Genomic DNA, 27,079 nt, shown 5'->3' on the forward strand with positions numbered 1-27,079 from the left:
TCACTGGGAACCATTGAAAAGAGCCTGGCTCCATCCTTCTTCAACCCACCCTTTAGATAGTTGTATGCATTAATAAGGTCTCCCCTCAGCCTTCTCTTCTCCAGGCTAAAGAGTCCCAGCTCTCTCAGCCTTTCCTCACAAGGGAGATGAGGAAATCCAATCCCTTAATCATCTTAGTTGCCCTTTGCTGGACTCGCTCCAGCAGTTCCCTGTCCCTCTTGAACTGGGGAGCCCAAAACTGGACACTGTTCCAGTTATGGTCCCACCAGTGCAGAGTAGAGGGGGAGAATGACCTCCCTCGACCTACTGGCCACACTCTTCCCTATGCAGCCCAGGATTCCATTGGCCATTCCATTGATATTTTAAGTCAGCTCCTCCATCCATCGCTGTTAGAGCATATTTCCCTTGGGGCAGGCTCCTAAACCCCCTGGATCCCAGCCCACGTCATGGTGCCAGAAGTATCACAGAGGCACTCACAGTCTCATTCAGATCAGTAGTGAGATAATAAAAACTGATTGTGGCTGAAGAGAAAACTGAACAGAGATGAGTTGTGCGCACTCATGTATCATGGGATACATTTAAGCCTACAGAAAATACCCCTTGAGTGCCACAAATTGTCACAGAGCTCACGATAACTAGGATGGAAAGAAAATAGCCATCCTCCATCCCAGAAAACTGGCCTCACATTAAAATACATGAGCTGTGGGAGTAATAAAAACGAGCATCCAAGCCGAGTAAAACCAGACTATTGCCCTGTGCTGGTACCAGCTTGCTGGTAGCATGTCAGTGCCTTAGCATGGCACCAAGCTTGTGCCTTCTGTGGGACCCTGCCCTGCTGTGAATTTTGTTCTCCTACCACTGATTTTTTCTGGTGGGTGAGGTAAGTTTCAAAAGCACCCAGCTCATTGGAGTTTGGCCTTCAATTTTGCTTAACTACTGTGAATTTATGTCTCCCCCAGGCCCCGAGAGAGAGAGGAACTCTTCAGGACACAGGATGTATCTGTATAGGTAGGATATACCCATATACACCACCTAAATAAAGCACAGCCAAGGCAGTTCATGAAAGCTGCTGGAAAGAAATGAAAGACCAGTTATGTGAAAACGAAGTTAAGTATATTGCTCAGGAGTCACCCATCCATGAAGATGAACGCTCAGTTTGTCAAATCACATCGTTTCATCAGTTTTTGAAGTTGCTCCTCGCATGCCGAAACACCTATTGGAATAAGCTTTGACCCATGTCGAAAAGCAGCGAATAAGTACATTTTCGTAGCCACCGCCTATGAAGGCTTGGCCCAGAGCCACACAGTCTAGAAGTCACTTCACATTTTAAAACCAGATTTTGAGAAGGCCTGCAGCCAGCCAGGAGCAAAAAGAAGACAGGCAGAGTGAGGAGATAAACTGGGGAAGAGCAGAGGCAGCAGCAGGAGAAAAAGCAGAGAAAGGGAACTTTTCCGCATGGCATAAAAGCAAACACACCTGGGGAAAAGAGTCTGCTGCTGCCTATTTTTCTAGTAAAGTGTGAGGGAGCAGGAGGTAAGAGGAGATGAGGAAATACGAGCTCTAACCTCTGGGGAGAGATGTGCTGGTATACTCCAGTGGAGAGGCAAGTTGCCGTTTGGAGGAGGGGGAGCATAATTAACAAGGTTTTCAAGGCTGGCTGCGCTTTGCTGGGCTGTACGGTTGGTTGCACTCCTCTGGCCGTTAAAAGTTAAGGAATACTACTTCTCCAACACGCCACCTGGACCTTCCCTTTCCTTATAAGAAGTTCCCAAAGCTTTCGCCCCCATGGCAGACGGCTGCTAGTGCCAGGGGCACCGCCACTGCCATGCCTGCCTGCAGGCAGCGAGTAAGAGCTGGGGGATGGCAGGGCACGCCACAGAGGACACAAGGCTCCCTAAAGCTGCTTCACAGCAAGGATTAGCTGCTGTCCTCTTAATGGGCTCAAGACCTCCTAATCCTGTTTTTGTGCTGCAGACTGGTTTGCCCTCCTCACCTAGGGCCAGCACACACACTGTTGTCCACCGCAAAGAGCTTGTCAAGCACAAAAGGTGTGGGTTATATGGTAGGAAAGTTGCCTGGGCTGGGTGACAGGCAGGTGGCTGCAAATGCCCAGCTGATGGCACTGTTAGTCTGCCTGGCCTCAGGAGAGCTGGGGGTGGGGGTGGTGGGGGTGGTGTTACCTGCCTGTGATCAGTGTCTAGCAGGAATGCTGTAGCTCCAAATGTGGTGCATGACCTGTCGTTTGTATGTGCAAGTTGCCGCTAGTTTGCTGAACAGGGTGGTGGGGTCTGAAGGCTTTGCACAGGAGGAAGCTCTTGCATGCACAGAGCCTGGGTGCAGTGGAGCTGGAGGCTGTGGCATGGACGGCAGTTGTGGCTCTTCTCTTGGGGGCTGCAGGTGGTTCGAAAACCAGAGGACTGACTTTTGTGGGGCTGGTGACAGCCCCACACCTTCCTCCCAGGTACAGCCAGCTCCAACTCCACCCCAACGCCACCAGTGCTCTCCTGCAAAGGAAGGGATGCACCCAGTCCTCAGTTCACAACCTGTGCCCAAGCAGATCTGTCTCCCTTCCCCACGGTGCCTGCCTGCCCTCTGGGGCAGGATGAGCCATGCTGCAATCAGTCAGAGACATCCCATGCCCATCGTGGCCTGCCAGCTCCGTCCACAGGGTGGCATGGCCACCCAGATCAGTGAAGCTCCACAGTGAAGCTCCAAAACATGCTCCTCTAGAAGGGTGTAGCTCTTGCCAGGAACCTGCAACGGAAAGCAGGCTGTTGTGGTCCTCGAGAAAACATCTGTGTGTTGTGCATGGCTTTCTTCACAGAAACAGCTGCTTGCTGCTAATGCAATTTGGATGTGCCTGGCTTGAAGACCCTGCCATTTGCTGGCCAGCTGGCCAAATGGGTAGCTTGCTGATCACTGACAGGCATTTATAATTAATACTGTTTTTTACTGGATCCTCCTGGGGGATGTCCTCTTCTGAAGTGGCTGCAGTTTTGCTCAGGCAAATAGAGTTTACCAAAGTTGTTGGGGACATTTCAAGAGCTTTGTAAAAGACTTGAAGATCAAAGACAAGGCAGAGCAGTGGGGGATGTGAATTTGTGAGCACTTTTGCTGGCAACCTGCATTAATCCAGGGCTTGTGCCGCACCTCCACAAGCACCCCCAGACCTGGGTATCAGCAGCACCCATTGCTGCGCACCCTGTTCCTCCCCCTCCATATCCCAGGCTCCCTCAGTCCCTGCTTTTGCAGGCACCTGTCTGTCCCTGTGCTCCACAGCCCTCACCCACCAGGGGATGCTTAGGGTCCATGCAGATGAGGACACCACAAGACTGCTGAAGGGACACCTGCCATTAGAAGAGCTTGTATGTACATTGGTCTGTGTGCCCAGGATCATGGGGGTCTGCTACCCACCAGCTGTGGTCTCTTGGGGGAGAGGTGGGTGACTATGCTCTGCTAATGTCACTAATTTAAGACAGTTTTAATTAAAAAATGGCAGGTACTGACAACACTAGTCAGGTGCTCTTGGGTTTCAGTTGAAAAGTGCAGTGAAATCCTGGAGAAATCAACATGAGTGTCTCCTTGTTACCTGAACTGGAGCCAGTGTGGAGCGTGTAACTTCCTCCTGTCTTCTCACAGGGAACACTTCAAATAACAGTATTTAAATTGTAACTGTACCCAAGGCAAAACACACTTTAAAACAAAGCTTTAGGGTTGTTTAGATCTGAGCCCAGGCTCCATTTCTGAATGAAATGTAAACAGATTGCTGCTTGTCGTTATGGGTGTGCTGCCATGCGTCGAGTGCTGTGCCAACGAGGGACCCTGCGTCTAGCACCTCCACTTAAATGCCACTTGAAGAGTGAAGATGAAAACCACCACACATAAGGCCTTTGGGTCCTTATTCAAATCATTTTAGGGTGAGATGTTGAAAAGCACTTGAACATGCATTTCTGTTCTCCACTCTGCTTGTCGTGCAATTAAGGGGAATAGAGCCAAGTGCCACTGAAATTCCATCAGTAACATTTTGTATTGGAGGGGGACTCCTGGTTTGCCAAGCCCTACACAATGACCCACCTGCACAGAGACAGGAACCATAGCATGGACGTGCAAGGATGTTGCAACACACCCCTGTTCTGTGTTGCCAGCATTTAGCTACAAAGCAATGAGATTAAAGCTTAAAATAGCAGCAGACCTGCATGGTCATCAAAGGCAGGGCAGAGATTTGAAACTGTTGTCCATCTGCTTACCTTCACTGAAGTTATCCAGGCAAGCCAGAGTTACAGAATGATGACAGCTTCCATTTTCTTTCCCTAAGGGATGTTTAAACTCTGAGACAGACAAATTTGATATCTAGCTTGACAAAGGACAGAGATAGTGGGTGAAAGAGGAGGAACATCGTCCCAGATTGCAGGAGCAAGAGTCGGGGTGAGCAGTTGATGGCAGTGTGACACCTCATGTCTGAGCTGGAAGAGCAGAGAGGTGGTGCGGAGGGAAGGTGCGGATGGGGGAGAGGTGGGTATCACACATGGTGTTGAAGGCTGGGACCAAGGGCTTGATCTGGGAAAAATCACAGAGAACAGCAGAGGATCAGAGGGAGCCACAACTGGGACGATGCCTGGGTGAGAGTGTGGGGGAAGAGAAGGGGTGTAAGGTGGACAGGGAGAAGGAGCGTGGCTGAGCATATGGACTGCAGAAGCACAGACTGAGTTTTACCTGTGGCATGAAGATCTCCTGTCCGTCCAAAGAAAAGAAAAAAAAAGGGACTGCGGTGATTGAGGAGAGTTAAAAAAAATGTGATTCAGGGTATGTGAGCCTCAAGGACAAGAAGAGAATTATAAATGGGTTGAAAGTTACAATTTCTGCACCTTTGTGAAGGCAGTGTTGCATATGTTTGTGTGCCCCCTTAGGAGTGCAGCAACGGATGATGGATCTGACCCTTTAACTTCCCATATCTTGCAGGGAAATCTGGCTGCACAGCAAAAGAAGACTGGCAGAAGGAAAAAAAAAACACAGTACGGTTGGGCATGATGAGCCATAACTCTCCTTCAGCACGGGAAACTGGGGAGCGTGAAACAGGTGTTCTGCTGCTGTCCTTCATTTACCGTAACTGAAACATAAAGGGAGCAGATCACCTTTGCCCCGAAAGGCTAATTTCCTGCTACCTCTTGGAGAGCAATAACCTCTGGTGCATCGCCTTGGGTCGCACTCTGATAAGCTAGCTGGAGGAGGCAAGGACAGGAGCCGGGGGGAGGTCAGGTATCGGCAATGCCAGTGCCTTGCGCACCATCTCCTGACTGCGGGCTGGGCCAGTCGAGAGGCGAGCGTCTTATCTGTCCAGGCACCTCGCCGCGCTCATAGGCTGGCTGCATCCGGCGCGCAAGTCACGCCAGGTGCTTGGACCACAGGCTGTGGGACACAGCCCTCCCCTTGGAGAAGGAGGGAGGTGGGGGACACACACTGTTAACATCTGTCAGAAGGTCATCGAGCTGACAATAGTCCATTAGCCGGGAGGGTAGCAAACCCCACAGCCACCCTGGACCAGGCGGCAGCCCACCCTCGGGGCAGGCTCAGGAGGCAGAAGGGGCACCGAGGTAACGGGTGGCAGGAAGGGTCGTTTGAAGGCACACCACCCGGCTGCAGCACCACAGCTCGGCTCACAACAGGGCTGCCCTGAACTGGAGCTGGTCCAGGAGGTGCCTTTGAAGATTGGAGACTTCATCACACCGGGATTATTTTTGTGGTGAAAGATTTCATGCCATGGGCTGTCAGGAGGCGAACTGCCCTTTGCTGGTTTGTTAGAGGCCTAGAATAGATATAAAAGGGAGCAGTTTGCTAGAAGCTAGAGGAGAAAAAAAAAATGGAATTTTCTTTCGGAGAGCTGCATTCAGTCTCCATTTGGGACAGTGGCAGCACTGTTGCCGGGGGGCTTCCAAACCCAGGGAATGCCGTGCATCCGTGCACGCTGTGGGAAGCAGTTGCACGTTGCTGGGCAGTAAATTAGGTTCCCTAATGAGCTCTGAGCAGCTAGCGAGATCCGGCAACCCCAGCAAACTCCATTTTCTAGGAGCTCGCTGAAATAGTCTGCAGCGAAATGAGCATGGCCGGTTCGGTTTCCCAATCTTCACGCACAGGGGACAGAGCGGGCCTGTTACAGAGGAACAAATACAGCCCCAGAGGAATAAATGCGGCTCAGCGCACGCCACGTTGAACCAAATGGAGTTATTTATGGAGGCCATTGCGGAGCCGGGAGCGCAGTGGGGCGGCCGAGGCCTGTGAGGGGGAGCAGGCTGAAACCCACGCAGCACCCACCTCTAACCACCCACGGACCCCTGGCTGTGCTGGGGGATGGGGGATGGGGGTAAGGGGCACGGCGGGGGAAATTTGCTGGTCAGCACAGGCCTGAGCACAGTGTTCCGCAGAAAAATTCCTCCCGGTGACAGCCCGCGATGAACATCTTGCTTGCTGGCTCCTTTGTAACACTGCTTAATTGAACACACAATGAGTTTCAGGGAATATGCATTTCCTGCGATGCTATTTTGGTGTCAAAATTACCCTATCAGCAGCCTGCTTAAAATGGGGTTCTGATGAAGCACCGATCTTATTAGCTAATTGTGCTTGCTAGTCTATGGTTGTTTTTTTCGTGGTCAAATTATAATGGTTGGCTGATGGGCTCTGGAGCCAGAATACTTTTAATTCCCCCTGGATTTCATTATTGTGACTGCACAGGAAGGAACTGAATAGCAGATGAAGCTGTTACTGTTTGGGCTCATGTGCCCTTAGGCTCAGCAAGTTGGCAGGGCTCATCTGGAAGAGTGAAAACACAATTTTTGTATTTGTCTAGCCTTTTTTAATACAAAAAAAAAAAAAAACAAACCAACCCTTTGGCTCAGGAGTAGCTGCTCTTTTTTCTAAAGAGTAGCCTACTTCAGTGTGAAGTGCTTATCATTTATAATAGTTTCTACTTGGTAAACCGCACTAGCACACCATAGCTGTATCTGCATATATGTGACATTGCTCAGTACCACTTGCCTGCTGTGTTGCCACTATCACAGCAAGATGCTGCGTGTTCTGGCCTGCAGTGCTGCATCGTTTCTTGCCAGACCTTCTTAACAGTTTTTCTATCGGAGCAGGCCGCAGGGACAGCTTTTCTCCCTTGCAAAAGTAAGACACTCAAGGGAGGGTCTCTCCAGAAGCCCTTCTGCTGCAAATCCAATGATCCTCAGACTGCAGGGGCTCATCTGTCTTCATGCAGTTTGCCCAGACACCTACCTCTGTGCAAATACTTAATTCCAACCAAAGACGACCTAATTCTTTTTAATTGTCAGGAGCAGCAGTTGTATTCACCCAGGGTAGCTGTAATTGGTACAGGCAAGCACAAATACCCACCCTGCAAAGTAACACACTGCTGCCACCCTTCCAGCAAGTGAGGCAGGGCTAATGCTCTTGGATCCCATCTGAGCTTTCCTGCAGCCCACTTCTGAGGAGGCCCTCTGTATTCTGGCATCTCATTTACTGTTTACTGCCTTTTCCGTATTTATTGCCTTTTCCATTCCCTTTCCCCTACTTACTGCCTTTCTACTGCCTGATCCCCCCAGAACGTGTTAGCCAGAAATGATCTGCAAGAGCTCAGCAGGGGAGGGCATAGCTACAAGGTGCAAATACAAGGTACTCTGCAGCATGGACACTGAGAAAGACTGCCACCGCTGGGACTTACCCCTGTTGACTTCCTGCATCTGGCTTGGCAGGTCATCAGTCCATTCCTTCCTTCCCACTTTTTTCACCGTGTCATGGCTGGGGCCCTTGTGGAGCCCAAGCACAGTTTGTGGCCACATATCAAAGGTTCAGCTTGCTTTGAACAACAGTTCCCTCGTCCCCATGGCTCAGAAACTTGATGGGCACTTTTTACTTTTCTTGTTATGTGCTATACTTAAAGTAAATCCAAGTTATGATTACGGGAAGGTTGGGGACCCTGGACTACGAACACAATGATGTGAACATAAATGTCAGGTTTGTGTATAGGTCTCCTAAACCCTTCATTCAAGCTTTGCTTCCTTATTATTTCTTTCTGAAGCTTAAAAGCTTTTCAAGCTGTGGATCTTGTAGGAAATTCAGACCTGCACACTCTTGTGCTAGGTTTTTTTGAGGAGCAAATTCTACTTTGGTAAAGCTCTCAAGCTTCCTGTTCATCATAGACAGCATGAACCTCAGATGCTCTTCTGGCAGGCTGGTCTCCTGCTGTGATGGAACACACGCCCTTCTGAGGTTTCTTGTCCTCATGTTGTCTCATGATGAATGGATGCAACACCAAAGAGTTTTCAAAAGCAAGTTGTGGTGCTTCCTGCCTGGAGGCAGCAGGACTTCCGTGTTCATAAGAATAAGGCTGTCCTTCGCAGTCCTCCTACCAGGCTTTATGAAACAGGCAGCAAAGTCATGCTTTGAAATCCCTTTACTTCCTCTAGCAATGTTCCAGTGTTTGGTATTCAAGCCAAGTGTTGCTGTTGTCATCAGGGGCAGTGCAATTCAGAGAGGTTTGGAAAGGACCCAGCAGTGCCTTCCAACACATGAATTTTTCTTCTTGCAGGTTCTTGCAGTGGAGCTCCTGGCCTGGGATTTGAGACATCTTGATTCAGTCCAGTTCTGTCACAGAGTGCTTGGTGTGTGGTTCACTTTCAGTTATCAGAGGCTTAAAAAACAAAATAAAACCCTGGGTTCTCTCAGATCTTCTTCTGAGTCGTCCCCCTCTCCCTCCCTGGTATTGACATCATTACCATTCTTGCCACTCTGTCCTTCTGTTGATGAAGTCAGGGCAATGAATCCCAACACGGAAAAACAGGGGATATTGAATCACATCCTGTACAAGGGAAGCATTCACTGAAACCAGAGGTGTCAGAAACAAATCAGTAGATGACTTGCGGTGAAAGGAAGTCAGGATGACTTCATGTATCTAATGAGCTACCGAGGCCCATTAGAGGACTGGAGTGGGTTTGCTAGTGGAGGATGGAGTGTTTATATATTTAAGCATCAGAAGAGGGATGAGTCTCAGGTGTCCACGTCTGTATCATTTTCCTCATTTGTCATAACCTGCTGGTCGCCCTCTGGCAGAGCTGCAGATCCCCAAATTTCCCTCTTCAGGAGCATGTTCAAGCTTTGCAGCTCCCACCTAATTCGCTGCCCCTTGCAGCTGCAGAGAGGCGTTTCCATATCCCAACTTCCCCCACAGCCTTACCTGCCCCTGTTTCACTCACTTGCTGCTCCCTCTGCAGTGCCTGAGTGCCAACTGATGCTTAATGTGCTCACTGTCACCGCATCCCCATCTGCGGGGAAAGGAAGGCACAAAGACAGCAAACGATGAGCCAGCCCCAGGCTACAGAGGAGGTCCTCGATGGAGCAGCAGCGTGTTGGCTCCAGGCAGGTGTCCACATGTTTGAGCTGCCCCTCTCTTACTGGGAAGCCCCTGGAGCAATGACAGGGGGATGCCGCAGGTCCGCAATCAGGAGAGGTGGCCAGACCACCCTGCTCTGCCTGCCATTGCAAATACCTACTGAATGATTTCTGCCCAAGGTTTGTATTTTTGTAGTCCTCCAGGACTTAATATTTAAAACTAGAATACAGCTAAGAGCTGTCAGAAAAGTAATTAAAATCAAGGGACATCTTATCAATGTTTCTGGGACTCTGGCAGTCTCGCACTCTTTTTTTTTTTTTTTTCTTCTATTTTTTGGCAGGGCACAGGGTTCAGGCCTGTGATTTCTTCTTCAAAGCAATGCAGTGTGAAATACCTGCTCACCCATTTATTTGTCTCCCACTCCATTACTGTTAGCTGAGGCGGCTAGATAAAACAATTCAGTAGCTGCTGTCATAGGCTTTATTTCTAGCTTTGACTGCTCTAGCAAGGGTCTCAGAAAATCTGCCCTAGTGCTGGATTTTCTTCCACTTTATTTTTAGTGTATCCACGGTAAACAAGGACTGAGCATTAGCTGTAGAGTATGGCAGTAGATGTCAGAAAAACAGCTTTTTTAGGTGCTCTGTGCGCAGGAGTGCAAGCTCCATCCATTTCACACATTCATAATTTAAATAGTAATTAGAAATTCTAAATAATCTCTCCCTGGGCACTACCTAATCTTCATTAAACATCTAAATACCAGCGACTAAAACTGGGTCAGCTCCTCAGTGGTCTCCGGTGGGAGGACGGGGCCGTGCCAGACTTCAGCTGCGCAGGATGTGGCCTCGCTGGCTCGGAGCAGGTTTGCTGGGCGCTGAGGGTTCCGCGCAGAGGGCTCCATCCTCTGCATGAGGCAGGTGAGCTCCGTCAGCAGGCAGGGAGTGGTGCTGTCCTGCAAGCATGGAAGCTGGTCCTTCAGCTGTGGTGGGGCAGCAGGGTGCAAGGCTAGCATTCAGGGGCACTGCTCGCCGCCTGCAGTGTCTGGGCAGTGGCAACCGCTGTGTGGCCGCAGCTTTTGCAGCTCCAGGCGCCTCTGTCTCTAGGTCCCTGCTCTCCTGCCCGCTAATAGCTTCCTGGGTTTCCTTGCCCACTCCACAGTACCCTCAGCTTTTCTTTCTACTTCAAGTACCATGTTGCATTCTATTCTCCCTGCACATGCTTCTCTCACTAGCCCTCCCCTGCTCACCTTTAGCCCCTTCCTTTTTATATTTTTTTTTCCCCTGGAAGCCACAGAACTCCTTTGTTTTAGAGCCAGAGGCATCATCATCATTCTCCCCAAAACAGTGCTTCAGTCCCTCACCGCTGGTGACATTCAGGAGAGCCAAAGAGCTCCCGTTATGCAGTTCTGACACAGGCAAACCCCAGTGGAAACCAGACTGGATCTTCATAACCTGTATGCGACAGGCCTCCTGCCCCTTACACCTCTACTGATGAAGAAAGGCATCGCTGCAGTCTCTTTTGCTCCATGCAACTAAACCCATCTAGCCAAGTAGCTTCAACCTTAACAAAGCATGAAAAAGATGGCTTCAGCTTCAGGTTCAGAAGAGGCAGTGGTTCCCAGATAAAGTAAACCATCTTATACAACTGCTGTGCTGAAGCAAGCAAAAAAACACTGTTCAGCTTGGCTTATTAGTATCTTAAAAAACTGGCAGTAAAGCAAGCAGGTATTTGCTGTGCCCATGGGCGGGAGAGAAGGGAAGGAATCTGTGCAATTACACATGCCTCTGCTAGTAAGATTATACAGGTGCTGTTAGCAATTGCTTCTATTCACCATTCATCTTCAGCTATCCAAGCTTGTTAAAACACCTCTGCAGAACAGGGATCCTGCTTTGGAAGCAAGGAGCATGCACAATACCTTGCAGAGCAAGGAGGTGGCCCCGCAAGAGGTGCTGCACTGGGATGTGCAGTTTGCATAGCTCTCATAATACATAATGAGATTTCCTTCATCCCTCCCTACTCTGCATTCCCTCTAAACTGTCCATATAAGGGACCGCCTTTGCTCTACAACACCCCATGCTCTCCACCCTGCTCAATAAAGCATTAGCATCACACCACTTTTCTTAGCACCAGCACAGTGAGAGAGCCAAGAAGGCATGCCCAGCACTGCAGCTGCTACTCAGCTGAAGTGCAGGCACAGAGCTAAGCAAAGCTGGAGCAAGGATCTGGAAGAACTCTGCTTGCTTTCAGGGCTGTGAGATAATATTCCTAAGAGGAAGAGCAGGGCTTAGGATGCGCTAGGGAAGACACAGAACCATCCTTCTTACTTAAAAAGAAAAACTTTATTTTGATACATTAAAAAATCTATACATTTCTTAGACTAAAATACAGTTTTGCATCAGTATTCTGGCACAATGTCAGTTTACACAGAAAATCTAACATTAGATCAGCACTGTTAATGTCCCTTCTCTTCCTGCATTCACAGCTCGCAGCATAAAACATTTCAAGTTCGCAGACAACAATAAACAGTGTCACATTTACTTTTCCCATTCCCAAAGGAGGTGGCATTCCACTGGAAAAAGGAGCACTTGTTAGTTGATCTTCATTCAATGTAAATCACTAAACCAGTTCAGGGGTTTGACTGCCCTTTTAGAAGTATGAGTGAAAGGGGATGAAAAATTTGTTTCCAGATGAAGCTTTGATGGACTATGACAATGCAAGTACTGTCAAGCCTTTAAAATCTGTTCAGAAGATTTTCCTTTTTCCTTAGGGTAGTTGCTATAATCAGCAACACAATCCACCACACATAGAAATAATTCCTTTCTATAGGTATAGGATTCCACCTTCTTTCTTGCTCTGAAGAGCTCCAGAGCAAAATAAAAGCAGGGCACAGGGGATGTTGCTGTGAGATGTCTGTGAATTGGAATGTTAATTTTCTTAACTACTGTGAAGATCCTGCAGAATATTTTCTACCTGTGAAATCCTGCTCTCCATGGCTCCACCTAACCTCTGGCAGCTGCTTTCTAGCCCACATTAGAAACAAAACCACCTTTCTGTTTTCTCCTGCCCCACTCTCCTAGGAGACACTACCTCATTGACTGCAACACTGTTTTTCTAACGAGATATATTTTCCCTTTTCAGTTTGAGCAGGGACAGACTCAACCAATACTAACACTGGAGCACATGCAGTATTTATTTGAGAGTTTAAAAATCATGACTTTTTGTGGGAACTCCAGTCAGTGCCCAACTTCTGATGGGTTTCAAGAGTATCAGCTTCCTTATCTTCCAAAAGCTTTCTGACATACTCCCGAGCTGCCCCTATTTCACTCAAGCCAGAGGGGAGCAGTGGTGCACCTGAAGAATGGTAGCCAGCTATGCTGCCAGCGTCTTCCATCACATATTTAGAAAGGCCAGAGCTGTCTTTAAAGTTACTGAAATTAGGCTAGTTCTGCTAAAGTCAGCTGGTACTTTTGCCCTGAAGTCTTGCAACTTTGGTTCTAAGGGGGGGTCCCATGTTTCTACAGAAAAGTACCAAATGCTTAAAACACCAATTTCTGCTCATCATATTCACACATCACTTCACCACTTCAGTGAGCAGGGGAGTAGAATGTGATGTTTGCTGGTTTTCTGCTAGTTGTTTTGACCAATCTCTTTCAAATGAATGCCAGGTACTTTAGCCTCCAAATGGGTATTTTAAGATGAATTCATGCTACCTATTGTCCCTAGAAATATTTTCATAATCCTAATGTCTCTGAAGAGCTTTGGCTTGATTGCATTAGCTTGCAAACACTGCAAGACACATCACAGCTCCATCCCAGACCAGAAATTCTGCCTTTTATACATGACCCACATCGCAAGAGACAAGTTTCATCTCTTCCCTCATCTCTCTAACTATAAAAAGAAAAAAAATACCTTGAGAACAGTATTTGCTACAGAACACAAGAAATACAAATTTACTAGTCTCCATAATCTTGTTATGTGATGAAATAACAGCAGAGATGAAATAGTTGAAAGAGCATTTAAAAATGACGTACAATTTAGAGTAAACTTCCATCATCCCAACAAACAAGCTGAATGCAAGAAATGCTTCAGATAAGTCTGTTGGGTTTTGTTTTGGGAAACACGAGGGGTTTTTTCCACAAAGATGAAATAGGATTTCTGTGGTGATAATATGACACACAAACTGTTCAAGAAACAATGGGCTTGTGATGTTTAGATTTAGTAAAAAGTATCTGCACAGGCAAAGCCATGATTTAAAAAACAGGGATGCTCTTAGGTATCTACTTTTAAATCTTAAGAGTGTTCCTTAAAATGACAGTGCCATGTTCAATACAGCGTGTAATATGCACTCATAACCAAATGATCACTGGATGGTGATGATGAGTATATGTCTGCTACATGCATTTTATTCTGACTCTATAACATACATTCATAGAATACATCATAACCACTCAGAGCAAACCACTAAAGTGCATGCCCTGAGGGCACATTAAGTATGTTGTCTCCAACACTGGCTGCTCAATTGCCAGAACACTGATACAGAAAGGGCTCATTTCTGCTTTATATCCCCATTTTGTGCTGAAAGAGTAAGAGCTAGCATCCCCTGCTCCCTCCATGAAAGGGAGCACTGTGGAGCAGGCTAATTGCCTGCTGCTGAAAAAGCCCTTTCAGAAAGAAGTAACCACCCTGAGAAGGTGCTGTACAGAAACGCAGGAAGCGAGTCTTGGATTAACTCTGGGGTAAGTGGACCTTGTGTACTGGGTTAGGCTGGGATGGAGTTAATTTTCTTCACAGCAGCCTGTATAGTGCTGTTTTTACCATTTGCGACCAAAACGGTATTGATAACACAACAGTGTTTTACCTGTTGCTGAGCAGTGCTTGCACAGGGTCAAGGCCTTCTCTGCTTCTCACTCTGCCACCCCAGCAGAGTAGCATGGGGTTGGGCAAGAGGGTGGGAGGGCACACAGCCAGGACACCTGACCTGAACAGACTGAAGAAATATTCCATACCATATAATGTCATGCTTAGCAATAAAATTGGAAGGGCGGAGGGAGGAGGGTGAAGTTTTCCAAAGTAGCCATTGCTCGGAGACTGGCTGGGCATTGGCCTGCTGGTGGGAGGTGGTGAGTGATTGCCTTTGCATCACTTGGGTTTCTTTTTTTTTTTTTTTTTTCTCCCTTTACTTAATGAACTAATGCGTCTTTATCTTGACACGTGAGTTTTCTTGCTTTTGCCTTTCCATTGCTTTTTCCCATCCTGCTGGAGGAATTGAGCAAGCAACAGAGTAGGGGCTTACCTGTTAGCCCAGGTCAACACACCACAACCTGTAACTAGGGCTTCCACTAAGTTCTCCCTTCTAGGGCATGCTTTCATAATGCAGAAAGTCCTTGGGTTACCATGCCAAGCTAAGGCCACATGTAAAACCCAGGTCTGGTTTTGGCACCTGGGAGTACGAAGCACAAGCTACTGGAAGGCTGAAGATGCAATTCTAAGCTGGCCATACCATGTATTTACTCTACCTGTGGAGCAGCACTGAAACTGTAGAAGTGATGGGCTGCACTCCTAACCACAGCAAGGACAGTAACGGAATGGTATCATACAAAAAAAAGTGATCTCAGAACTTCAGCTCAGCACCTACTCACCCTCCCATTCAGTCCAGGTGATCTCCTGAATCATTGCCTCAGGAGAGTGAGAAGGCATGTGCTAAGATTGGTGGGACAAAGGGGAGCTGACACTCTGCCACTTGGCACTCCTTTGCTGAAAGAGCAATATAGAAATGAGAGCTAAAAGAACCAAAAAAATTCTCTAGGGCTGGAAAAAAGCAAAAAAGGTGACACACTGCTGCTCAGCTTCCAAATAGAACAGATAGTAAAATGATGTGCAAAAAATTTAAACAATTTAATGTATGGCTTGCTTTTTTCCCTTTGAAACCTAGCTGATCAGAGGCTATGATGCAGACTGCCTGCAAAAACCAAATGCTGGGAACCAGTAAACTCATTGGCTTAGTTTTTAAAACCCAACTGTCCAGCCTGAATCTCCACTCCTCAAGCACTGCTTGGTTCAGCGGACTTTCCACGAGGATGATTTCTCTATGTCAGCTGTCTCACCTTCTCCTCCTGCAGTGTTATTCCCAGTGCAGCATCAGTCTCTAGTTAGTCTAGACTGCTTCCCACAAAGCAGTCCATACACTGGCTTTAATAGCCAACTGGCAAAAAAAAGTATTTAATCCATCACAACTGGCAGACCCCAGCACCTCTACTGCCAACCAGGGATTTACATGTCAAGTGTTCCACTGTACTATCCCCACTGGAGAAAAAAAGCAGAGTCTAAATTTGTCCTGAAAAGTTGTCTCTTCAGACACCAGTCTTCTGCTTATCTCCTTGCACAAGACAGAGCTGGAAGAGGGCAGCTTGTAGTTTGGTTGCAAATGAACTTCAAAGGACATTAAAAATGGCCACTGGAAAGCCTGCATGTGGATGGAATGCCTCTTTGGCATGACTGAAAAGCTCTGCATGCTGGATATACACTCAAGAATGGTGCACAGAATTTTATTAAGAACTTTATCATGATATAGATTTGTCACTTCAACATTACAACTACCCATAGAAAAGTGTTGCCTATATCTTTTAAACACCATGTAAGTAAAACAAACTTCTTTTTAAAACAGGATAAACTGCTATAAAAATGGTGCACAGTCAAGTCATACAAAAATACAAAATTTGTTTCCAACCACAGTCCTAGTTGCAATTGCAGAGAAAAGCCTCCACCCAGGACTTCCAGTGAGCAGAGAACACAGACTTGCAGAACTGGTCATGGCAGAAATTTGTTGTCAAAATGTGCAGAATCCAAGGCCTCAAACAAAGCACCTCCAATAACTTCCAGACAAGCTGGAAATTTATCTGGAAGCAACTGCATATGTGGTAAATCTCTTGGCCTTGGAATCCAGTTTCTAGCATTCATCTGAGCCAGTTTTTAAATTTCTGTTGCTAAACCCTACTGATCTACACAAATATTGGTGTTCAGTGCTACTGCTGTGTCTTAGCCACTTGTACAGCAGGAATGCCTCCTCTCCATAAACTTAAGGCTGCTCCAGTACTTCGTCTAGATAGTCTGACCTCGAGCTTGCGCTAGGAGGCCTCACCAGCACTCCAGTTTGAATCCCTATGTTGAAGCTCTAGTGCGGTTAGCACTTACATAGATGTGTAACTTACAACTTCCATACTTAGAGAGCCCTCCTGATGTCAGGAGCTACCGATATGGTTCACTTAAACAAGCAACTAAGTGCTTGCAGGATTGGATAGTTCTGTCTCCCTGTCTCCCCAGCAGCTATTATTTCTAAATGTATTTTTATTTTCATACATTTCATACCATTTTGGGTCTGTGGTATGAAAAGAGTAAATCCTTTGAATTGGCTTACCAAAAGAAAACCAAACAAATGTAATTTATCAAATGACTTCTAGAAGCAAAGTGAAATATTTCACTATTGCCAAAAGGTAAGAGCACTGGTTAGCTACATGATACTACTATTATTTTTTTTTTTAAAACTTTCAACAATGATTTAAAAGCCTGATCCTCTGAAAGGAAGCACAGAGAACTGCTTACTTACTAAGCCTTGAAACACGAGTTGTGCATGTCTTTACCTAGACATACCTCTCCACTCCATCGCAAAGCTTCTTTAGAAGGACTTTTCTCTTTCAAAAGATTTTCTTGAATGGAGTGATCAAACAATTGAGGCATTATTTATTTGTACAGAGCTTGTATTTAGTGCAATAAGTTTAAAAATTCTGCTCTGAAATATTAACTTTACATTAACAAAAATAGTTTTCTTAAAAAAAGTGTAACAAAAGCAGTATATAGCATAGACAGTTAAGCATTTACCATTACAATATGCTGAAGAATTGAATATTAGCGTTCGAATCTGGTGAACTTCCAGACTGAAAAGAAATGTAAATATCTAAGAATAATAATAAAAAAGCATGTTCTCTTGTTGTTATTTGATAACTATCCTGGCAGTTACACTTCCAAAGAAATGTTTCTCTGCCCTTTCCTGTTTTAGCCACCTGCTACAGTACATACAAATATGGATGAAACAACAAGTGAGGAATGGTTCTTTCTACTTCCCAAAGCTTTCTGGCATTAAATGAAATGAAGCATACAGTACTTTTTTTGTACACTAGTACAGTTCATTTCTCTTCCCATCCCCAGCATTGTTATATCTAGTCATGAATTAATCATGAGTATGGCTAAGACTGAGCTTTAACAATCTGTTATTTCAATTGCTCATAATGAGAATCCATACCCTTCAAAGGAGCACTGCTGAAGTGTGAAGGAAGCTACTGAACTCAAGGGGAGGATAGCAGGGCAATGGGTAAGGGAGGTAAGTGGGGTAAAACAGGAAGTTAATTGCATATAAAAATTATCTGTCCCCATTTTCTAGTTTCTGTTTAATAGGAGATGCAAGGGCTCCCACACACCTGAATACCTGAGGAGTTGGTTATTGTGATATCTGATACTTGATAAACAAAACTGTGCCCCACCAGGGCTGTAAAGTAAAATGACTGCTTATAAACTCGCTCAAACTGAATGAACACTCACTGAAACCACCTTTTGAAAAACTAAATTTAAGACTTTTCTTGATTTGAAGGTTTTCCTCACATGTAACTGTCCTGAATTTCATGCAAATATAAACAAACTAAACAAGTAAAACTCTCAGCAGTTTAGCAGTGTCATGGGAAATCTGTCTCTAAACCCAGTCATCAGATTATCTTTATAATGATACCTCCTCCAGATTGTAAAATATCAAGCAGATAAGAATCAACTTTTTCATGACCACAATGAATAATTTAAAAAATGGAACAATGATAAAGCTGCTTGTAAAAGCCACCCGTATGAAAAGAGTACATGTTTCACAAAAATAATTGTTAAAAAAAGTATTAAATCCCTGTTCCTTTTCTCTGATTTTGGCTGTTTATTTATATATATATATATATGTATGTATATATGTATATATATACTGTTTTGGAATGTCAATGGGTTCCAATATGGCTGGCTAGTTTCAAGATGAACTTGCTCCAGAGGCCTAGAAAACAAAGTCATACAGCACAGTCTTAGACAAATGCCAAAAGACAAGGATAAACTGAGTCAAAGGGGTCACTGGAAACCATAAAGAAAGAAGTGTGGAAAAGGTGTTGGTTTTTTTCTTGTCCCTTGATACAAGACCAGAAGGTTCTAAATGTTTCCTCATTTCTGCTATGAATACCTATTTAAAATACAACTGCACTTAGGGGATTTCACTTTTAGAACTAATTGTCATGTGTAAGAATTATCTGTATTTCAAGTAAACAGTAGAGAGTCTATTTTTTAAAGAAGAAAAAAAAGGAAAAATTACTCTAATTTTCAAATACCCAATTTTGGGACTACAGGCGCTACTAGTATAGAACAGACTTATGAATGATCCTATTCCAGATGTAATTGAGGCCTTTATGAATGCTTTGGGGAAAGGTATCATAAAGTTCACAGAGGTAACTGCTGTGTCCCATCCTTGTCAGGAAGCGAGATCCTAATGTTTCAGAACCTATTCAAATGGAGTTGAATGTGCCAAAATGAAAGACCACTTGAGAAAACAAGGCCCAGTCAGTTCCAAACAAGACTATCACATGAGCAGCAGAACTGGGAGTAATTCAGCAGGTGACATTCAGGCTGAGCACCATGTGCTCAGCATCTTCTCCAGCAGTCCTAGGAGGACTTTCAGCCAGTGCCAGGCTCTAGTGCCTGGAGTAAAGTTCCTAAAAGAACAAGACCACCCTTGACTTGCAAGTACTTGGTTTGCCCTTTTACAAGGGGGGGATGAATAAATGTTTTAACATTCAAGCTGCACGCAGCAAGTATGACAGTCTGAGTAACAGTCTGCTAGCACTGATGGGAGCATAAGTGGAAAACCACCTAAGGTAAACCAGTTGTTTGAATTAGTGATTAACATAACACATTTTTGGACTGAGATTTTTTGTGTGACTAGAGCGTTTGCAAACCCAATTCTCAATCATTTTAATGGCAGCTTTACATTTACAGTGTTCAGACCACTCTGAAAATCCCAACATTAGTGTCTGTTTGAACAGCTAGAATTACTCCCAGAAGAAAACAGTAAATGAGCATAGAATTAGTTTTTTAGATGTATAAACACAGCAGCATTTAGGCATAAGCAAATCTAGAAACTGGTATGCTATAATGAAATAGCAAAACACGCAAAGCTACATGTCTATCCATTCTACAGCAGGAACCCATTCCAGCTAGGTCAAAAAGTGCTCATGCAACATGGCTTCACACACATCATTAAAAAAAAAAAAAAAACAAAACATTCTACTGTTAGCATACACTTATTTACATTATTTAGGTTCCATTAGGTTAAAAAAAATCCCCATGGTAAGGAACTGCATCAGGCCCCAAATACTCTGAGAAAGTAATGATGGAAAAATATTTATTTCACAAAGTCATATTGCACGATGACAAGTCATACCTTGCCCAGCCTGGGTCTCCATCATACGCTCTCAGTTCTCCACCTTCCAAACTCATCCTCCTATCTGTTATCTGTATCCTTATTCCAGGCTACTCAGACATGCAATGCCTTCCTAACAGGCACACCATAAGTAAAAACAGGCTGCAGAAGCATAAATGATGCATTGTTCACTGTCTGTGTATCTGACAGTGTGAGATGGAAAGAGCACACAAGAGACAAGCAACATAAGTAGTTGGCAATAAAAACAAACAACTGGGAAAAATGTCATTTGAGCAGGTTGAAAGGAATCACTGTATCCAATTCCTTGGCACTGTGTAAAATAATTTGGTGAGAGCTTTAAATGCCTGGTCCTACTTTGCAACAGTGGATGCGCTCAGTAGTGTTCTTCAGGCTTTTACGGTGAATGTAAGATGAACAAAAATTGTTCAGTTCAGGACTGAAAAAAGGATTAAATTCAGAATGGCCCAATGAATTCCAGAATCATCTTATTTGGGGAGTATTCAGCAGTTGGGGCTCTCTGTGTGTACCAAATAGCATGCATACTAATCCTAATGAAATGATATTGCATTTGTTTCATATGACACAGTTCCTTTCATCTTACTTTTACAGGAGATGGTCTCAGCTGTGACAAAAACTCTGCCATCCAGGTGATAGGCAAGCTCACAAACAGAAAAAGCAGAACATCTTGAGTGATACAGAGAACAAAAACTTCTCCTGAAGAAGTGCAGTCAGTAAAGACAAAGAGGGAGAAGAAGTAAAAGTGAAACTCTTGGAGGATCGCCACCTCCTCATCTGCACCTACCATTGGTTTTAGCTCTCTGCCCTCAGCTCCACCTCCCCGGCCAGCTTCTTTCATAGATTTCCTACTATTCTCCACAAACTCCTGAAAAATAGTAATAAAATGAAAAGTGCTTTTTTAGAGCAGACTCCAAACATCGACTCTCAATATAAAACTTGAAGATGTAACTGCTCAAAATGTCAACACAACTTGCTCCTTGCACTGCTCTTGGTCAGACTCGTCCACAAAGTACCAAAAGAGCCTGTGAAATAGCCACAAGGGTCTCCCTGATTTAATTCTGGAAGACAGATAGGTATTTGCCTTGTGTACTGTTACAACTTTCACATTTACCACACAATGTTCTCCTTTATGGGGAAGGAAGGTAGGAGGATGATTCTCAAAAAAACCGCAGAGATCCTACTTAATACATCCTATCCTGTGTACTGTGTGTAATGTTAGAATTCCACCAAAACAGAGGCACTTGGAGATAATAATTTGCAAGATTATGTTGATTTCCCTACCTTCCCTCAATTCAAACTCTTAAATTTTTCACTGGATCAGAATCAGGTACTCACAAAGATTAGCAAAGGTGCTAATTCAATTTTATGTATTATCTTCTCTTAAAGGCAAGCATGCTGCAGCAAATTTCCATAAACTTCAGCTGCTAGTGTTTTCTGATGTTGATTTTTCACTGAAGGAACCCACAATGCTGTTATGATTCATCTGTGCTGTCTTCTGAGACAGCACGCTGCATTTTAACTCTTATTCTGTGACAAAAAGCAACACATCAGCTACTGTTTTATTTATTATATACTCCAGATTCTGTAGTGTTTTACGAAAATTTTAATGTTAAAATCTTGACATATTTTTCCAACAAGTAATCAGAAAAAAAATTATGCTAAGAAAGAAGTCAAAAGAGTCCCCCTCTAGCCTACACATGGGGGTACATTTTACAGGGACATATTCTACAGTTGCCACTTAAAAACATTATCAAGAAAATTACCTACTCAACAACAAACTGAATGGCTTGAGGAGCAGAAGTTTTACATCTTGGTCTCCAGCTAGAGTGAAGAGGGAATAAGATAGGACAAACAAATAAGAACTGAATTATGCAAAGGGCCTTGATCTAGGCTCCAGGACAGCACGTAGCTTCTGTTGTTTCTGTGCATGACAGCCTAAGAAGCAAATTCTGGTTCCTGCCTGAAGGCAGAAAAATTCCAGTGTGGTCACTATCTGTGCGTGGGGTAGAATACTCTGATTTCTCTTCCATGTACCAAGAGAGGGCATTCTTAGGAAACCACAAAATCCAAGCCTTTACCCCTTGTTTTGTTTCTTTCCATTCTGTAGCGTATCATTTACAAGAAATGATACCCAAGTGTATGATTCTGCAAGACAGCTGCTCATTTCACAGCCAGTGTATAGAAGGTGATACCAGTGATGTCAAGCGTGGGAAGCATCATTACTCATCTGATGCTCATCAGACTACACTGTTTGCTGATCAAGCCATGAACAGAACAGTAAGGTAACCCAGGTAAAAAAAAAAAAAAAACAAACAGTATTTAAAATCAGCTAGTGATTTCACTCCACTCTCAAAATGCCCGTCTTATGAAACCATATCCTTAGCGTTAGAGAGCAAGGGAAAACTTACCATGAGAACTTTATCCATGTAGAATTCCCTCCCAGGGCTCCCATCATTGTATTTTGTATCGATGGCAAAACATAAGAAAAGGACATCAACAACCATTTCATAAATGGAAAGGAAGCAGTGAGCAACCAGGAATGCAAAGAGGCAGACAATGATGAGTGGCAGCACCCAGATGGTGTAATCTCGTTGGTAATTCAGCAACATAATGCCGGCCAAACCTGTACTGCAGACAATCAGGACCTGAGGAAGAAAACAGAATGCAACCCGAATGGCAGAAGCCTTTTGATTTTTTTGTTTTGCTTTGTTTTTTAACCTATGTGCTTCTTGCTCTGCCGGGGCTAGAACTAGGAGCTACAGATGCTAGTGATAACAACATCTTTACCTCCTGGATTCCCCACATCCCTGAGTGTAAATGACATGGGGAGAGGGAGGGGAAAGGCAGGTCTTGACGGGATGGTATGTTTTTCATTTCACTGTTGGAAACAACTTTGAAGCTCATCTTATCTCAGTCTCATCTCCATACAGGGAAAGTAGATCAGAATTCATGTGAGGCATTTCATATAACAGTCTCCACAGAACTACACTATGTGTGAGGCCCTAACAGATATTTCACTGGGTACCAGTTTGGTCTTTGGGAATAATAAAAAGACTAAAACAATTGTTGTGGCCACTCAACATTTTTAACATTTCTGAATCTATTATTACGAACTGCAGCTAAACACGAAGTTGTAAAATAGATCAGCTTTACTGTATTATGAAAAAAAACAGGTTGCACTGATAGAGGAGACAGGCTGGCAGCCTAACACTGTTTCAGCTGATACTACTTTATCATATGCTGCACTGTTCATTTCAACATTTCTGTCACCTGTGCATTTCTCTAATAATTCAGAAGACATCTTTTCAAGGACATGTTTCCTAACACCTTTCAGACACCTCCATAAAGTGACATTATGTAATGTCATGGTCTCCCAAGCACCTGTATCTTCACTATTTATTTATTCTTACATCTTATTGACTTAATTACTGGATTAAAAGTTCAGCCCACTGTACAATAGAAGTAGAGGAATGAAAGGAAGACAGTTCAGTCCAAGTCGGCAGTTCCTCATAGCAGGCTCCTATGCCACTTTTCAGTCCAATTTTGTCATAAATGGTGATCAATAACATGCCAATTTTCAACATAAACCCACAGAGCCCTTACTAAACCGAATTTAGAGGAAATGCTTCCTTTCCTTAGAATTCTAGGTTCTAAACACAAAACCAGTCAAAACCTCAAAACTACTAATAATCACCTTTCTGTTGACTCCTCGAAAATAAATTCATGCAATAGGTGTCATCATCGTCAGCTATTCCTTTCTGATAACTTTTACTTAAGTGGGTCATCTGTTTATCCTCCCTATCCTGGACAGTCCCTTCCTGATATCATGCAACTAGCTGTAATAAAGTGCATTCTAAGAAACAGGAATTTGAGGGCATTTTGTATCTGGGGTGCAAGCCATTGCTAAGGAACACTTGTTACTATGTACGTCAGTAACTGTATACAGCAGACATACCTTTCCTAGAAACAGCATAAAATCCCCAACTGTATTTATGGCAGCCACTCGCAAAGCATTTTCCACTAGAATAACAAAGGCGTCCTTTGCTGAGGTGCAGAAGTTGGTGCTGTTGATAGCTGTGGCTGTATACGCGTTCTGGGAAAAGCAAATTGAAGATTTACTCATAGAATGATCAGATATTTCAGATGGAGGAGGGGGAAGAAGAGGAAGAAGATACAGCTTCTGAATAAGTCACATAAGTCATATGATGTTAATGAACAAACATTCCCTTGAGAGTTGTTGAATCAAGCAGTATGCACCAGCTGACAGAAGACTATATGAGGTAGAGAATTACTATTCTTCTCCTCCCTTGCTCATCATTTATGCACTAACAAGTTTATTCCAAAAAAATTAAACAGAATTTGCAATTTCTCTGCAGGAGGAGGTAAGCAGTGGTATAACTACAGCAATTAAGTAGTTAGAAAAAATATTCTGGAAATATAATATAGTTTGAGAGTCATACAAGTCCACCAAGATAATTTCTAGATACTTCACTAGACTGCATTCAAAGTTATCCAGGACAATTTTCAAGGATTATACAGGGAGTGTTTTAAATGCTTTCTTCTGCTTTTATGTCTGTATTTCCACAAGCAAAAAAGTGAACAACAGGAAAGGGATATTAGAGAGATATTTAGAGATGTACTTAACAGAGGTGGAACCACAAGCCAATAAAATCTTTTACAAAGGCATCTGACCAGCCAGCGTGTTGCAACTTGCAACTCTTTTTTCACTTTGTAGATGATGATGACAATTTGATGTTATGTACAGCTTTTCAATTCTGTGAACCTTAAATATTACACCTAGAAAAGCTTCATTTTTTTTTCCACAACAAACATTTTGAAATTCAGATGTAGTTTGATAGAGTGGACATAAGGAGGAACACCTACAACCACTAAACAAATTGTTAGAAAGTTGAGATACCGTGTTCAGAAAGATGGATACCAGCTATTTTTCATCTTTACAAGGTAAACAAAGACTAAGGGAGTGATATTCAGTGTAATTTCAGTAATGAAGACAAGACTGAAGTACTTTCATTGAAGTTCAGTCCCAAAGTATGATACCTCATTTGTCAGCCTCAGACTGCATTCTGGGAATCCCATGTATTATCAGCCCTTACATAAAACTTGAATATTGAAAATCTTACCTGGTTTAAGTAGGTCAGGCACTTTTCTAGACACCAAAGGCAGCAGATGCAGGCTTTGAGCATGCAGCGAGCACACGCATTTTCCTAGGAAATCACAGAATGTAGTAAAACAAAGATAGAGATTAAAACAAAAAGATCTCAAGAAAACAATATTCCTTTGTGTTTCAGTAACTGATACTCAGTTAAGTAACTTAAGCAGTCCCTCTCAGTCCCATGGTCCTTTAAAGACCAAATATTTCAAAACAAGACTTCCAGCCCCCCCCAGATTAAATTTAATTAGCTGTAAACACATCAGGCATTAAGTTTCAGTAAGAGAATGGAATCTATTTCTCTTACTTTTCCTTTGAGTTGTGTATGAATATACATAAGTATCATTCGTGGTATCTTCACTAGTGTGATAATGAAAGACCCCTTTGCCACCGTTCCTAGGTGGTAACAAACAAGGCGATTAACAGATGCCAGAATAGGTGTAAATGGCAGATTCCTTTTCTCCCTGTTGAAAAGAGAAAAAGAATAAAGTAGAACAATCAATAGGTACTCAGTATCCTCTAGAAGTATGACAAATTCTCAATAAACTAATGTGCAAAAAGAATGTATTATCTTTATACTAGCTTTGACTATATACTGTTCACACTGACAGTCTGTGCAAGTCATAATTTTGGCTCTAATGCTTTAATAGGAATAGGATGAGGAATCAGTATGTCTTAAGGGTAGTCTTACAAAAGTTGGCTGCATTACTGCTACCGCCAACCGGCAGCTTCTATAAAACTACATTTGATGGTGTGTAATTCAAAACCTCCCAAAAAAAGTGAGAAACAAAGCTAACATTTTTTCAGTTTACTGATGAACTTGCCTTCCCTGTCTCTCCTGGAGGTCTCTGTGGAGACTTTGGAGAGGGTATTAATATTGCTACTTATTAAGTAAATTCTTTTCTCAGATGTTTTGCATTTCTGATTTAGCTATTACATTCTCAAGGAACCAAACACTAATCTTTAAAACAAGCTACTTTATTGCAACATGGCTAGAATATTTTAAACTATGAGATCAATACTCACTGTCACAGTTATGAAGCAATTCTCTCAAAGTTTTTATTTACATTTCCTACTAAGGAAGCCATTTCTACTTCTCTCTCAAAGAAGAGCTTTATTCAACATTTAAAGAATGGCTCTTCTTCTTTATTGGAAATATGAACGTAATACTAAGCATATTAACGGAACAAGTGCTAACATTCCAAACATAAAATATCTCCTCAGCTTTGGAGAAAGTTATTTTCACGTGAGTTTCATTCAAAAAGATAAAAAGTAGAGTCTTTATTCCACGTAACTATCATCTGTGTAACTTAATCCTGAGATGTGAATGACTAAAATAGGTTTACCCTGTATCTTCTTCCAATTAACTTTTAGAGCTTAGGTAAGGGAAGCCAAATTCTATTCTGTTTTGGGCACAATCACATAAAGGGTCTGAGCCTTATACCCATGCAGCCGAATCACTTTCTCCTTTTGAGGTAAATGTAACTGAGGGGAGAGTCTGTAATGCAGAAAACCTTGAGGTCTGTTATTGCCTGAGTTGAAAGGAATCCATCCAGCAAAGGTGAATGAACAGTGAACATACATAGAACATTTCTCTATAGATAAGTTCACCTCATTTGCTGTGGAAAGCTACTAATATGCGAAATAATGGGTAAGTCCACGTTAATGCCCTTTCCTTTCTTAAGTCACTATTCAGATTAGAATTGTAACTTAAAATGCAGAAAGGATTAACAGTAGGGAGAAATGGGTCTTTACTAACTTAAAATATAATTCCTGTTATGGAATGATAGGGTACAGCTAAAAGAAAAATCATTCACTCTCAGGTGATAGAAAATACATAAACTTAGCAATGTGTATGCTTCATCAGTAAGTGATCTATTTCACCACAAAGTTATCCTCTCTGCTCTGTATTTTCATAGTTCCGCTTCTCAATCTAGTTGAATTATTCACATGATTACATCCTTGTAACATCTTGCAATAACTTCACAGATGTATTTCACTG

General features: G+C 43.5%; 1 protein-coding gene across 1 annotated transcript in view; it reads right to left on the minus strand.

Annotated features, from left to right (window-relative positions):
* Positions 1–2,622: 2,622 nt before the first annotated feature.
* The window catches only part of SLC44A1 (solute carrier family 44 member 1), a gene marked incomplete at both ends in the record, with an annotated part of 59,261 nt that continues 34,804 nt past the window's right edge, over positions 2,623–27,079 (minus strand). The window contains 6 exons of the mRNA XM_082498101.1: positions 2,623–2,754; positions 20,692–20,772; positions 22,316–22,552; positions 23,863–24,000; positions 25,049–25,132; positions 25,385–25,541. Of these exons, the coding sequence (XP_082354227.1) occupies positions 2,623–2,754; positions 20,692–20,772; positions 22,316–22,552; positions 23,863–24,000; positions 25,049–25,132; positions 25,385–25,541 (829 nt within the window). The remainder of the gene's footprint in view (positions 2,755–20,691; positions 20,773–22,315; positions 22,553–23,862; positions 24,001–25,048; positions 25,133–25,384; positions 25,542–27,079) is intronic.

The sequence above is a fragment of the Vanellus vanellus genome, assembly GCF_965231255.1.
Source record: "Vanellus vanellus genome assembly, chromosome: Z".
Lineage (NCBI taxonomy): Eukaryota > Metazoa > Chordata > Aves > Charadriiformes > Charadriidae > Vanellus > Vanellus vanellus.